We start from the raw sequence: 16,014 nt of genomic DNA, 5'->3' as shown, positions 1-16,014 counted from the left end.
ATAAGTGCCTGCCCAAAGGACAGCTATGTCAGTGAACACAACTTTTTTCATTTTATTTTATAGTAGAATGTTTGGCATGTTGCTACACATTTTTAACGGCTGGAATTTACTTTTTCAAGTTTTCTTAGGGCTCACATAAATTCATCATACTGTGTCAACTTCTTCATTTATCCCTCATTTGTTTTATCATTATTAATAAAAGTAATACTACCTTGTTTTGTGTTAAGGTATACTTTATATCTTTATAATTCACACAAGCATTTCTTACAGCATTTAAAATATATTATTTTTGGTTGTTGCAAAAATCTATAGACGTATTTTGAATTGATGCTTAAGAGTGATGAGTCCTGGGGGCGGAGCAACATGGCGGCGAGGAGACGCTGCGAGTAAGATCTCCCATTAAAAAAAGTTAATAGGGAGGAAAAGCGGCAGGTCCCAGTGAGAACTGGGACACGGAAGATAAACGGACGACTCCAGCAAACTGCCTGAAGAAGAAAGTTGCCATAAAAGAGGACGAGAAGGGAAGGAAGCGCAGAACCCTGCTCCCCTCCCCCGCCCACAGAGGCGGCACTCTCCGACCGGCAGAGACGAGGGAAACAACAAACCAAAACGCCCAACAAGAAAAACGGATGCAGCAAGCGGGACGGTGAGTGGAAAGGAACTATTTCAGCCACCACACCCCGTGAACGGGAGCTGAGGCGAACCCTGCAGGATCCGCCGCGGAGGTGAGCTCCACGCGCCATTAAAGAGAGCCCCGCCCCCCAGGAGGAGACCAGCACCAGCACACAGCCCCCGCCGCCCGGTAAGCTTGCGCGAAAGCGGCGCTCGGATTGCAGCTGCCCAGGCCCCTGCGCCTGCGACCTAGGCTTGCGGGGAGACGGCGGAGGCCCTCCCTGAGTGAGCAGGAACAAGGTGCCCAGGCAGGGGAGCGGGATTCAAAAGGCGCCATTCCCGCGCCACTGATCTGGGCTACAGCCCGCGTCCTGGAACTGAGGGCTTTGGAACTGAGACCCTGGCGGAGGCCCTCCCTGAGTGAGCAGGAACAAGGCGCCCAGGCAGGGGAGCGGGATTCAAAAGGCGCCATTCCCGCGCCACTGATCTGGGCTACAGCCCGCGTCCTGGAACTGAGGGCTTTGGAACTGAGACCCGGGGCACGAAATTAGGGGCGTGGGTTCCCCACGACGGTGGGGCACAAGGCAGACACAGCACCCCAAAGCCGTTGAGGTGTACCCTACCATCCCCGCTCTGCTCCCTGTCCCACGGGGTGGAAAATCAGCTCCCCAAGGGCTCTAGGAGAGATCTCTGGCGCCACCTAGCGACTTGACCCCAGCACAGGCTACTGAAGGAGCTAGTGACCAGCTGGGGAGTTAGCCCACACCGGGCCCCTTCCGAACAAGTAGTCTGAGCCCACAGGGAGAGCGAGCACCCACAGCCGGGGCAGACCAGGCGCGCAGAAGAGTGTGCCTGAGACCAGAAGCGCAGGGAGTGTGTCCCACATCACCATTTTAGAACAGGGACATTTCTTCAGTAAAGACTACCTGCAGAAGGCTTCCTCAGGAGCCAGAGGTGAGCGGGGGAAGTTCGCCCACGCCAGGCCCCCTCTGGCCTGCAGTCCAAGCCCAGAGGGGAGCAGGAACCCACCGCCGGGGCAGACCAGGCGCACAGGGGAGTGTGTCCCCACATCGGCATTTTAGAACAGGAAACTTTCTCCAGTAAAGGCTGCTTGAAACTGACAGATGACTCCTGGAAGAACCAGAGGGGAACAGAGAAGCCCACCCAAGATGCCGGCAAGTCCCAACAACACAGTGTCCCAACGCATACGGCAAATTAGAAAACAGACAGTAGGGAGGAGAAGAACCACACGCAACCTAGCAACTCTCCAGAGAAAAAGCACGCCACAAAAAGAAAGCCAGCCCCCAGATTGCAACGACAATAACTTGGAAGAATTTCTGAGCCTTCCAGAAAGAGAATTTAAAATTGCCGTGATTAAAAAACTGACAGAAGTCATAAAGGAAAACAATGATAAGGGAAAAATAATCAACGATCAGAAGAATGCAATTGAGTCCCTAGAGAGGGAAAACAATGGTCAGAAGAAAGAAATTGAGTCCCTAAAGAGGGAAGTAAAAGAAATGCAGGAGATCAAAGAATTAATGGAAGAACTAAAGAATTCTGGGAAAAGCAATGAAAGCAGAATAGATGAAATGGAAGAACGAATAAGTAATCTTGAAGACACAGAAATAAAAAGAAACAAAACAGAAAAGGAAAGAGAAGTACGAAGGAAAAAGAACGAAGAAAGACTTCGGGAACTATCTGACTCCATGAGGAAAGGAAATATAAGAGTTATAGGAATACCAGAAGGAGAGGAGAGAGATGTAGGAACAGAGAAAATATTCAAAGAGATAATTGAAGAGAACTTCCCAAATGTGAAGAAGGAGCTGAAAATTGATATACAAGAAGCAAGAAGAACACCAAACTTCCACGACGAAAGGAAAAATACAGCAAGACACATAATAGTAAAGCTCCCAAGAATCCAGGACAAGGAAAAAATAATGAAGCTGGCAAGAGGGAAGAAACAGATAACATTCAAAGGAAAACCAATCAGGCTGACATCAGACTTCTCCGAAGAAACACTACGGGCAAGGAGAGAGTGGAGGGACATAGTCAACAGACTCCAAGAAAACAGATGCCAACCAAGAATACTCTATCCCGCAAAGCTCTCCTTCCTCTTTGAAGAAAGAATATGGACCTTCCCAGACAAACAGAAACTCCGGAATTTCATTGCAACTAAACCCCCACTCCAAAAAATACTACAAGGAGTCCTAAAGCCAGAACCTCAGAGCGACGAATAACAATGAAAGAAGGCCAAAAAAAAAAAAAGTTATTAAAAGAATAAATAAATAAAATCAAAGAAAAGACAAACACAATGGCAAATACAGATGTTAACATATCAATATTAACTCTAAATGTAAATGGACTAAACTCTTCAATAAAAAGACACAGAGTTGCAGCCTGGATTAAGAAACAAAACCCAACCTTTTGCTGTCTCCAGGAAACACATTTAGCTACAAAAGATAAAAATAGGCTCAAAGTTAAAGGATGGAAAACAATCCTACAAGCAAATGGACCAAAAAAGAAAGCAGGAACAGCTATACTTATATCAGATAAAACAGATTTCAAACTCAAAAAGATAAAAAGAGACCCCAATGGTCACTACATTATGATCAAGGGGACAATACTTCAAGAAGAAATAACACTCATTAACATATACTCACCAAACGAAGGAGCACCAAAATATATCAGACAACTGTTGTCCTCTCTGAAAACAGACATCAGAGAAAACACATACGTAGTGGGAGACTTCAACACACCACTATCAACAATGGATAGATCAACAAGACAAAAAATAAGTAAAGAAACCAAAGCTCTAAATAAAGACCTAGAGCAATTGGGCTTAACAGACATCTATAGAACACTAAACCCCAAAAAAACGAAGTACACATTTTTCTCAAGCACACACGGATCATTCTCCAGGATCGATCACATACTGGGGCACAAGACAAACATCAACAGATACACCAAGATTGAAATCATATCAACCATCTTTTCTGACCATGAAGGCATCAAACTAGAAATAAACCATAAAAAGAAGGCAAGGAACTTTCCTACCTCATGGAGATTAAAAACCACACTACTGGAAGACCATTGGACTAATGAGGAGATCAAAGAAGAAATTAAAAAATTTTTTGAATTGAACGACAAGGAGGACACCAATATCCTAAATGTATGGGATGCAGCAAAAGCAGTAATAAGAGGAAAATATATAGCAATAGAAGCTCACATCAAGAAACAAGAAAGAACGCAAAGAAACAACCTAATCTCGAAGCTCAAAGATCTAGAAAAAGAACAACAAAAAAACCCCAAAACCAGTAGAAGAAAAGAAATAATAAAAACCAAAGCAGAAATAAATGAAATTGAAACTAAAAAAACAATCCAAAAGATCAATGAAACCAAGAGCTGGTTCTTTGAAAAAATCAATAAAATAGACAAACCCCTAGCCAGGCTCACAAAGGAAAAAAGGGAGAAAGCACAAATAAACAGGATCATCAATGAAAGAGGAGAAATCACAACGGACACAGCAGAAATCAAAAGAATAATCAGTAACTACTATGAACAGTTATATGGAAACAAGTTTAACAATCTAGAGGAGATGGACAAATTCCTACAACTCTACAATCACCCAAAGCTAGATAAAGAAGAAATAGAACACCTAAACAGACCAATTACAATTAGCGAAATTGAAATGGTAATCAAAAACCTCCCCAAAAACAAAAGCCCAGGACCTGATGGATTTACAAATGAATTCTACCAAACATTCAGAGAAAAATTAGTGCCTATCCTTCACAAACTCTTCCAAAAAATTGAGAAGGAAGGGACAATACCAAACACGTTCTATGAAGCCAACATTACACTAATACCAAAACCGAACAAGGACAACACAAAAAAGGAAAACTACAGGCCAATCTCCCTAATGAACACTGATGCAAAAATCCTCAATAAAATTTTAGCTATCAGAATCCAACAATGTATCCATAAGATAATTCACCACGACCAAGTTGGATTCATTCCAGGGGCACAAGGATGGTTTAACATCCGAAAATCAATCAACGTTATCCAACACATCAACAAAAAGAAATATAAAAACCATATGATAATATCAATAGATGCTGAGAAAGCTTTCGACAAAGTGCAACACCCATTCATGATAAAAGCCCTTGAAATTCTTGGGATACAAGGAACATACCTCAACATCATAAAGGCCATCTATGACAAGCCAACAGCCAGTATCATTCTCAATGGTGAAAAGCTGAAAGCAATTCCATTAAGATCTGGAACAAGACAAGGATGTCCACTCTCACCATTGCTTTTCAATATAATACTGGAAGTCCTAGCCAGGGCAATAAGACAAGAGAAAGACATCCAAGGAATCCAACTAGGAAAAGAAGAAGTCAAACTATCACTATTTGCAGACGATATGATATTATACATAGAGAACCCCAAAAACTCCACAGAAAAGCTAATTCAACTCATCAATCAGTTCAGTAAAGTGGCAGGATACAAAATCAACACGCAAAAGTCAGTAGCCTTCCTATACACAAACAATAAATCTGAAGAAGAAGAAATCAAAAAGACCATCCCTTTTGTTATTGAAACAAAAAAAATCAAATATTTGGGAATAAATCTAACAAAAGAGGTAAAGGACCTATACAAAGAAAACTATAAAACACTGTTAAAAGAAATAGAAGAAGACACAAAGAAATGGAGAGACATCCCCTGCTCATGGATTGGAAGAATAAACATTATTAAAATGGCCATCCTTCCAAAAGCAATATACAGATTCAATGCTATTCCAATCAAAATTTCAATGTCATTCTTCAAAGAAATAGAACAATTATTGATGAAATTCATATGGAATCACAAAAAACCCCGAATAGCCAAAGCTCTCCTGAAAAAAAAAGAAGGGAATGGAGGCATCAGACTCCCAGACTTCAAACTATACTACAAAGCCATAATCATCAAAACTGCATGGTATTGGAACAAGAACAGACATACAGACCAATGGAATCGAATAGAAAATCCAGAAATAAACCCACAGATTTATGGTCAACTAATCTTTGATAAAGGAGCAAAGACTATGCATTGGAGCAAAGAAAGTTTGTTCAATAAATGGGGCCTCCCTGGTGGCGCAGCGGTTGAGCGCTGGGTTGTGAAGCTGCCCACAACCTCTGCAGTGCCGGTTCGGTCCCCGGCTGCTCCCCGGCCACCGGAGGAGGGTCCCACATGGCGCGCAGACCTCTCCTGCCGCCCGCTGCTCCCCTCAGCAGTGTGCTTCGGTCCTTCTGCCTGCTCTGCTCCCTGCTCTGGCTCTGGTGAATTCTCTCACCCTCCAGCGCTTCTGACTACCCTGTGCTTATATAAATAAATAAATAAATCTTAAAAAAAAAAAAAAAAAAAACTATAAAAAAAAAAAAAAAAGTTTGTTCAATAAATGGTGCTGGGAAAACTGGGTCGCTACATGCAAAAGAATGAAGCTTGACCACCACCTCACACCATACACAAAAATCAACTCAAAATGGATTAAAGAACTAGACATAAGACCTGAAACCATAAAATATATAGAAGGAAATATAGGCGAAACACTACGTGATTTGCACATCAAAGACATCTTTACAGACACATCACCCAAAGCAGTGATAGTGAAGGCAAAGATAAACAGCTGGGACTATATCAAATTAAAGAGCTTTTGCACAGCAAAAGAGACAATAACAAAAACAAAGAGAAACCCCACCAACTGGGAGAACATTTTTGCACCCAACACTAATGATAAAGGACTGATCACAAAAATCTGCAAAGAGCTGATGAGACTCAACAACAACAAAGAAAATAATCCAGTCAAAAAATGGGCAGAAGAGCTTAAAAGAAACTTCTCTGAAGAGGAAATGCAAATGGCCAACAGGCATATGAAAAAATGTTCAACATCACTTGTCATCAGGGAAATGCAAATCAAAACTACCATGAGATACCATCTTACACCAGTGAGAATGGCACATATTAAAAAAACTAGCAACAACAAATGTTGGCGAGGGTGTGGAGAAAAAGGAACTCTTCTGCACTGTTGGTGGGAGTGCAAACTGGTCCAACCACTGTGGAAAGCTGTGTGGAGATTTCTGGACCTACTAAACATAGAGCTTCCATATGACCCAGCAATTCCACTCCTAGGTATTTACCCAAAGGACACAGAAACATCAATTCCAAAGAACACCTGCACCCCTATGTTTATAGCAGCACTGTTTACAATAGCTAAGCTTTGGAAACAACCCAAATGCCCAAAAATAGATGACTGGATCAAGAAGATGTGGTACATATATACCATGGAATATTACTCAGCATTCAAAAAAGATAAACACATGCAATTTGCTGCAACATGGATGGCGCTGGAAGGGATCATGCTCAGCGAAATAAGCCAAAAAGAAAAAGAAAAATACCGGATGGTCTCACTCATAGCAGGAATCTAGAAAACTTAAATAAGGGACCAGGAAAATGAATAACTATAAGAAAGTGAAAATCAAAATCAAGAAAAAACTATGAACCAGAGACACTTTTAGGGGGGCGGGGGCGGGAGGGGAGGGATTGGGGTCAGAATGGGGGGCTGCAATTGTATGGGGAATATAACAATAAAATTTATAAAAAAAAAAAAAAAAAGGTTAAAAAAAAAAAAAAGAGTGATGAGTCCTAACTTTATGAAAAGTTCAGCTGAAAGAATGAAACCACTTTGGATCTAGAACAGATGGCTTTTTTCTCCCTGATGTGCCTCCCTTTTCCAAGTTTGCTTCATCACCATTTTACAGGTTGACATTTATCCCTGTGATCTCCTTGCATTGCTAAGTTAACACTGTTGCTATGTGTTCAGGGGGGGAAGGAAAACTAGATTGGAAACCCTCCCCCTAAATAGAACACAGAGATCCCTTCTTCCTTCTCAGTTTTTACCACAGAGGAAAGTAGATTTTTCCACTGAAAGCCACATTCTGTTAAATCTGGTTTATATTTGTTAGTCTGAAGTATTTAGGCCTGGATGACCTGGCCTCTGCCCACAGCTGGACACACTTCTGTAAATCTAGGAGCACGACCTCAAGATTGCATCCTTCTGATTGCCCTTCAGGCATAAGCCATCAGAGATCTGGCTTTGCTGTAAAAGAGGCTCAGTGAATTATCCTCAGCAAGCAAGGGTTAAAATGCTCTTTCTCACTCCAGGCATATTTGGCTAGCGGAGAGAAGCAGCCTAGGAATTAGTGTCTGTCAAATAGTGGTGCAAGTTGCTGAAAATCCCCTTCCTAGTGTTTCTGGTTCCCAGGTTTGTATCTTTTCTACCAGAATAAACTTATTCTGAAAGTGAATGGTTAAGGAAAATACACCCCCTATATCAAAGCTGATATCTTTTACCAGTAGACTTCAGAAATAGATTTAAGGATTCACTCAGAGAGGGACACAGAAAAGTACTGTTTGCTTTTGGACAATTGCTGCCGTTCACTGGAAGTTTCAAACATTCAGTCTCTCAGCTCTGCTCAAATAGCCAGGTGAGGAAAACACAACTATCAGTCTGCTTCTTACTGGAGATTTATTCAGAGAGATAATTCACGGTTTATAAAGAGAAACTGTACCTTAATCCACCATGATATCTAGACTTGAATAAACAGTTTGAGTTGTTTATGTAAAATATCTTTAAAATACAAATTCACAGATTATCACAGTATACCTGCTGTACAAACCATGTTCTAGAAGGTCTGATGAGATAATACCAAGCTATTCAGAGGAACAAACTCACAGGGTATCATTTCTACTCAGAAGCATGGCGTTCTGATAAGTTGTATTCCATCTAGTGCTCTTCCTGTATTGGAATTAAGTTGCTTGAGGAGGGCCTCCCCGGTGGCGTAGCGGTTGAGCGCTGGGTTGCGAAGCTGCCGCAGCCTCTGAGGAACCGGTTCGATCCCCAGCCACCGGAGGAGGGTCCCACATGGCGCGCAGACCTCTCCTGCTGCCCGCTGCTCCCCTCAGCAGTGTACTTCGGTCCTTCTGCCTGTTCTGCTCCCTGCTCTGGCTCTGGTGAATTCTCTTACCCTCCCACTCTTCTGGCTGTACCCAGTGCATGTATAAACAAAAGAAACAAACAAATAAATAAATAAATAAAACATGCCTCTATTAAAAAAAAAAGTTGCTTGAGGAGCAAAATGTAAGTTGGTAGAGACATAATTCATATTTTCCCAAGCAGCCGTAGTTATACAGGAAATAGAACAGAAAATCTAGCCATCCATATTCCTTATCCCCTTCTCAGTAAATAGAACGCTCACTCTGCTTTCAGTTTTTGGGAGAGTAGAGAAGAAAGATTATAAATCTACCTAGGAGATGCAGCAACCCTTGACTACATTTAAGTTCAAATGGTACAGGCTTTATAAAACCCACAGAACTTGAGGGGTGCAATGACAAGCAATTAAACCTTATGCCACTAGGGAGGAAGATGGAAGATGAAAAGGGCACTGGTGTCATTGGTGAGACAGAGACACCCTTTGTCAGTGCTCCATGGCAGGCTGTGTACTCCTCTATCCTGTGTTTACAGTTAGGTCCTCTGAGCTTCCGGAGGAAGGATGAGCACTGAGTCACAATGGTCTGATGTCCCTGACCTAGGAACTCACTGTATGTTGAATAAATGAGCAAATAGAGTGACTGAGAGCCAGGCAGAGATCAACAAAAGACCTCATGAGAAATGTAAACTTTGAAGATGACCATTTGGAAGTTTGCAAAAGGAGAGGAGGAAAATAGACTTGTGGTAACAGGATCGTTGGGAGGCTGGAAAGAACAAAATCTGGAGAAAATGAACATAGCATTCTTACCAAATCTTCTTATCTGTAAAATGAGGATGATACTTATGTCGTAGAGTGGGTTGGAGGATGAAATGAGGGCATGCATTTGTAGTGCCTATGAAGAGCCTGATAATTGGATTTAATAAATGGCAGCGGTCATCATGCTATATTTATGAAAAAGATGGATCATGAGGCTTTGAATGAAGTACTCACTGTGCCATAGTTGTGATAGGATATAGAGATGAGTGTAAGTTGGCAATGTCTCTGGAGAATAGCTATATGTGGGGTCATTAATAACAAAAGTCTAGGTGAAATGTGTCAGGAATGGATTTAACTTCCAAACTCTACTATTAATAGAAGCTGCCAAATCTTCCAAAGCCCGAGTTTTCATATTAAAGAAAGGGCATACATGTTATTGTAAGCACTTCTTATATTTTTATGTCCATATAAATCATTCCAGGACCTTGTTAAAATGCACATTCAATAGATCCGGGTAAGGAGCAGGGGTTTGGGGGTTGGTGGAAAGTGCTGAGATTCTCCATTTCTAACAAACTCTCAGGAGATACCAGTGGTCTATGTACCACAGTTTGAGTAGCAATGATGTAGAGACTGTACTTAATATACATTGAGTTTTTTTTTTTTAAGATTTATTTATTTATGCACACAAGAGCTGCAGTACAGGCCAGAGATGCAGGGGGTGAGAGGATCCACCAGAGACAAAGTGGGGAACAGAACAGGCAGACTGACTGAAATACACTGCTAAGGGGAACAGCAGGCGAGTCAGGAGAGGTCTGCAGCACCATGTGGGTTTCTCCCTGGCCTCCCAGGGATTGAACTTGTGCTGCAGAGGCAGTGGATTGCTTCATAGTGCAGTGCTTAATCCCTTGTGCCACCAGGGAGGCCCTACATTGAGGTTTTTTTTTTTTTTAAGATTTATTTATTTATACAAGCACTGGGTACAGTCAGAAGTGCAAGAAGGTGAGAGAATTCACCAGAGCCAGAGGGGAGAGCAGAGCAGGCAGACTGATGAAGTACACTGCTGAGGGGAGCAGCGGGCAGCAGGAGAGGTCTGCTTGCCATGTGGGACCCTCGCCCCGTGGCCAGGGATCGAACCGGTGCTGCCGAGGCTGCGGGCAGCCTCGCAACCCAGCGCTCAACCGCTACGCCACCGGGGAGGCCCCTACATTGAGTTTTTTAGAGAAAATTTAACATGGCCCTTGAGAGGAGAAAGCCCCACAATGCCAGTGGACTCAAGAGATTTCTCATACTGACAATTACATGATCTGATAAAACTAATAATATCATCAACACCAACAGCAATATGAAAGCTCTGCTTCCCAAGTCTTAGTTGCTTGGAGGAGCTGTCTGTATAGATCAATGGGCAGATCTTTGGAAATTGTCCCAAGACACATAGATTTTGAGCTTTTCACCTAATTCTTCTGAAGAAATATGAGGTGAAACTAGCTGATCACAACACTCAAATTTGCTTGACAACAAGGGGCTTGGTCAAATAAGTTCTTTAAATAGCTGAAATTATGTGAATGAAAAGACCAAAAATTATACAAGCTCTAAAACCATTAGGATAATTTGACAGAAATCTGTTACAGTGATAATTAGGGAAAGTACTAAATTTTTCATTTACTTTGGGAAATGGAAAGTCATCTCCTTAACCAGACAGTTCAGATTCTAGATCCTAAATCAGACAGAAAATTGCCTTCCACGGTTGGATGAGAGAAGTTCATGATCACATTTACCTGAAATTCTTGCAACTCATATAGGTTTCAATCTTGGAGGCAACATCCCTTCGTTAATTTGATTGTTCATTCTTTTCACCAATGTATTCATTTTAGTAGTGGCTATTGAGCACCTACTATGTACCAGTCACCATTCTAGGTGATGGAGGTACAGCAGTGATGAAGACAACGTCCCTTCCATCATGGAGCTTACAGTTTAGTGGAGGAGACAGATAGTAAACAAGTAAGCAAATGATAAGTAGTTTCAGAGAATGATAAGTGCTCCAGAGCAAACAGAACCAGGTAGGCAAATACAGTGTGTATTTAGCAAAAGCCTCCTCCTCAACCTACCCATGCCCACAACCAGAAACTCATAGAACTAGTCCAGAATAGACTTGCTTTAGGTACAGAGCAGCATTGGGGAGGTTTATTCACCAACTTCATTTTGTTCCAAAGTGAAATTGCCTAATTTGTGATTAGTCTAGGAGGAAGTATTTTTAATTGTGTACATTTATAGAAAATAATTAATATACACCAAGTAACTCTTTTTAAGGTTTACTTATTTATGCACACAAGAGCTGGAGTACAGGCCAGAGGTGTGTGGGGTGAGATGATTCACTAGAGATAGAGTGGGGAGCAGAACAGGCATACTGACTGAAATATACTGTTGAGGGGGGTAGTAGGCGAGCCAGGAGAGGTCTGCTGCGTGCCATGTGGGTTTCTCCCTGGCTGGCCGGGGCATTGAACTAATGCTATAGTGGCTGCAGACAGCTTCATAGGTGGTGTCTTAACCCCTTGCACCACCAGCGAGGCCCTCACCAAACAACGTTTTAACTCTATCAAAGTAAGGTGTGCATATGATTAAAAATGAAATCCAGTGGAGGAGCTTAGCAGTTCTCTACCTTCACTTCTTCATCCCTAGTTCTTGTCCCCAGGGACAACTACATTTAAATATTTTGAAGTTCTCCTGAGAGCCAACTATATCTCCATCACTAAACAGTACATGTAAACTGATAATTCCTGATTTAACATGCTTAGACATGCTATTGATTCTTGCCATGATAGATTTGGCTCATTAATCCCATCCTTACCTTGAACTTTTGATAATTCTAGTACAACTTTCGGTTATTTTCTTACTTACTGTGATAAATATAAATAATAAATCAAACTTCTACATTTTGACCATCACTCATCACTTTTTAATGAAATTTCTTGACTGCCTTGTATGTAAGTGGATCTATGTGCACGTTAGTGCTTCCTGCCTTTACCTCTGCATCTCCTTCCCCTTCCATTTCACAACTTCTTTTAGTACAGGGCTGCTTTTTCACAAGGCTGTTATTATATTTTCTTGTTTTGGGTTCAAGATAATAGGCCACTCAAAGTAGAATTTTCTTACCAGAAATGCAAATAGATTCTCCTCACACCATAAATTATTCAAGAACATGTCACATTTCACTTTCTGTCATAAACCCTAAATAGCTTATACAATTGTTACATTTTTTTGGTCTATTTTCCTGAAATTTTCTTTTTATGTGTAGAAGAACTGGGGTGTAGGCCAGAGGTATATAGGATGAGAGGATTCACCAGAGACAGAGTGGGGAGCAGAACAGGCAGATCTACTGAAATGCACTGCTGAAGGGAGCAGCAGGCAAGACAGGAGAGGTCTGCTGTGCCATGTGGGTATCTCCATGGCTGGGGGATCAAACTCAGGCTGTAGAGGTGATAGCATTGAAACTTAACCCATAGGGTACTAGGGAGGACCCTTTCCTGTAATTTTTTTGCCTTTGTTTTTTCTGGTTTGAAAAACATGGCCCCCTCACATCCATAATCCTATCTGCTTTCTTACTTTCTCAAGGCCATTCCTCTTAGAGACACTCTTCTTGGAGGATACTTCCTACTCAAATGTTGCCAAACAGCTTCCCAGCCCTGCTGCACAGTGGCTATCATAGGATTTCTTTTGGTTGCATCTACCTGTAGTTACTGTTCACATTTTCCTCTTTCTTTGTTTTGACTCTTGGTGGAGCTAGAGTGTGACCTTAGATAACTTCTTCAGAAAGGGTGTGTAGCAAAGACCTTTTGAATCCTTAAATGTCTAAAAAATCTCTTTTGTCTTCATTCTTGATTAATACTTTTATATTAATTTCTGTGTGCAAAATATTTCTTCCTGAAGTCTTGGAAAGTTTTGCTTTCTTAATTTCTAATATCTCACAAAACCCATGAAAATTCTGTAATACATTCTTGTTCCTTGTGATATATGTCTGTTCTTTCTGGAAGCATTAATCCTTGAAGTTCTGCAGTTTCACAAGGGTGTTTTCAATGTGCTGTTTTTCATTCACTCATTTGGCCTTTTTAGTATGAAAAGTCATATTTTTCTTGAGTGTAAGGAAAATTTATTCTAGTATCTCTTTAGCATTTTCTCCCTCCATTTTTCATCCTTTCTTTACAGAATTCCTGTTAGTTGAATAATAGGCCTCTTGATTTGATCTTTTATGACTTTCTTTTTTCCAAATTTTTCATCTCCCTTTTTCTTGCAGTTTTAGGAGATTTTCTTAACCCTCCTATGGACACTTTTTATCTCAACAATTGTGTTTTAAGTAAGAGCTACTTTTTGTTCTGATTGTTCTTCAGAACCTCATATCTTTGTCTAATATTACCTTTAGTCATTCTGAGGGTACCAATTATCTTTTTGTCTTGCTTTAAATTTCTTATGCTCATGTGTCTTGATTTATCTCTTTTATGCTGCAGGTTGTTTTCAGATGTCTGTGATCTTTATTTGTCCATCCATAAGCTAGAGGCAGGTAATTTCTGTGTACCTGAGTGGAGTTAGTCATCTGTGGAGATTTGTTTGTAGATGAAGCTGCTATCAGAGGGTGATAGTCTAGGACGTCCCTCTGGTCACGACAATTACTGTTCTACTTCTCATTAGAGACCATTATGTTCTTCAGAGAAGAGACCACCATACTTCTTCTTCATTTGGACACATTTATGGCTGCAGGTACATATGCAGGGGTGAGGGGTAGCAAGCAGGGACTAGGAGAATGCAGACCTTTGATTGCTTATCACATTTCTGTCTCCAGTTGTGACTCCCACCTTCCATCACTCCTGCCACATATGACTGGCAAGAAGTCATGAGTTCTAGAATACAGATGCCACCCCATTCTCCATTGTAGCCATCCACACCTCCTTCACTGTGTCAAATCAAACTGAGCAAGTGGAGAGACAGTCTGGCATACAGCAAGATATGCTCTGACTCTTAGACTTGCCTTCTGGGTTTTAAGATTGGCATTTATTTTCATATCATACAAACCAAACTCACTGAAATCAAGGATACTTTCCTTAAACAAGAATAGGACCCTCAGCACTGAAATGTTATTATCATATAGTTAGTGTCCCAAGAGGTCCAAGCCAAGGTTGAGACTCTATTCAATATGTTCCATAAAGTCTGGCAGGAAGGGGCCTCCCTGGTGGTGCAGGGGTTAAGAAACAACCTATGAAGCTGTCCGCAGCCACTGCAGCAGGAGTTCGATCCCCAGGCAGGGAGCTGACCACATTGTGCAACAGAGCTCTCCTGACTCGCCCGCTGCTCCCCTCAGCAGTGTATCATTAGAGCTGCCTGTTCTGTTCCCCACTCTGTCTCTGGTGAATCTTCTCACCCTCTACACCTCTGGCCTGTACCCCAGTTCTTGTATGCATAAATAGATAAATCTTTAAAAAAAATCTGGCAGGAAATTTACTAAAATGGTATTTAACATTTATTAAATCTACTACAGACCAGATCTTTATAGCACTTCTCACTTTAGAAAATGAATATGTTTATAGACTTCTCACTTTCTACCTATTATCAGAGCTTACCCACCGTCACAGTCATCCTCCAAGGGATGGGGTAGAGAGGAGAGACTTGAGATTTTTCTAGGTTAGTAAATAGTTCAGCAGGTGTAATTAAGGCCCTTTGATCACTTCCCCCCTCCAATATCTTGATGATGCTAACTAAGATTTTATCCAGGATGATTTTTCCCCTAACAGGCTCCAAAATACAGCTCTTCATGAAGCAACTCTGCTTGGCCTGGCTGGAAGGGAGTGCATTGCTGCTTTACTGCGGTAAGTTCCCTAGCCTCTGGGGGAAACTTCTGAGCATCACAGTAATCCCCTGCTAACCTGCTTTGATTTCAGAGGGCCCTGGTTCCTGAACACTTTATCCTGGGAATGGGGACCACCATCCCCCCATGGCTTCTGGGACCTAAATGTTTTTAAAAGCACAGTTAAAACATTGGCTCCATTATCCACACGTGGGTTGTGGGACTTTGTTGCAATGGGAACCAATGGTCAGGATTGGTCATTGAACATCTGAAATCACAGCCTGTCAAAAGGCCTCAGGGCAAAACCACTCTTTGAGAGCTGGGGTCATGATAACCTCTTGAGGGCAGGTTTGAGAAGATGGGGCTGGAAGGCTCCCAGACTGACCTCCATGGCAGGAAAGAGCCAGGCCCTTAGGTTAAAGTGCCCAAGTCCTTGAGTTCACCTCCATTTCCTTTGCAGGTGCAATGCAAGTATCCGAAAGAAGAATACAAGAGGCGAGACAGCATACGACCTGGCTCTGAACATTGGGGATGACCTTGTCACCTCGCTCTTTGCTGGCAGGCTGGGCCTGGATGACTCTCAGACCTGAGGGCCTCCAAGGTTCTTCATTTTAAGAAACTGTCAGGCTTGTTCATTCCTTGTTCATTTCTTTCTTGAACTATGTATTTAAGAAAGGCTTGAAAATTGTGGAACTCATAAGATTTTTAAAATTAGATCTGAGAGTGATCCTCCCTGGTGGTGCGAGGGTTAAAGTTTCAGTGCTATCAAGCTATCACCAGCCACTGTGGCAT

General features: G+C 41.8%; 1 protein-coding gene across 1 annotated transcript in view; it reads left to right on the top strand.

Moving 5' to 3' along the window:
• DZANK1 (double zinc ribbon and ankyrin repeat domains 1) overlaps window positions 1-15,812 on the top strand; it is a gene marked incomplete at both ends in the record, with an annotated part of 66,964 nt that extends 51,152 nt beyond the window's left edge. The window contains 2 exons of the mRNA XM_084247719.1: window positions 15,170-15,244; window positions 15,683-15,812. Coding sequence (XP_084103845.1) covers window positions 15,170-15,244; window positions 15,683-15,812 — 205 coding nt within the window. The remainder of the gene's footprint in view (window positions 1-15,169; window positions 15,245-15,682) is intronic.
• Window positions 15,813-16,014: the final 202 nt, after the last annotated feature.

This window comes from Talpa europaea (genome assembly GCF_964194135.1).
Source record: "Talpa europaea genome assembly, chromosome: 11".
Lineage (NCBI taxonomy): Eukaryota > Metazoa > Chordata > Mammalia > Eulipotyphla > Talpidae > Talpa > Talpa europaea.
The sequence above is the reverse complement of the archived record's forward strand: the minus strand, read 5'-3'. Positions and strand labels throughout refer to the sequence as shown.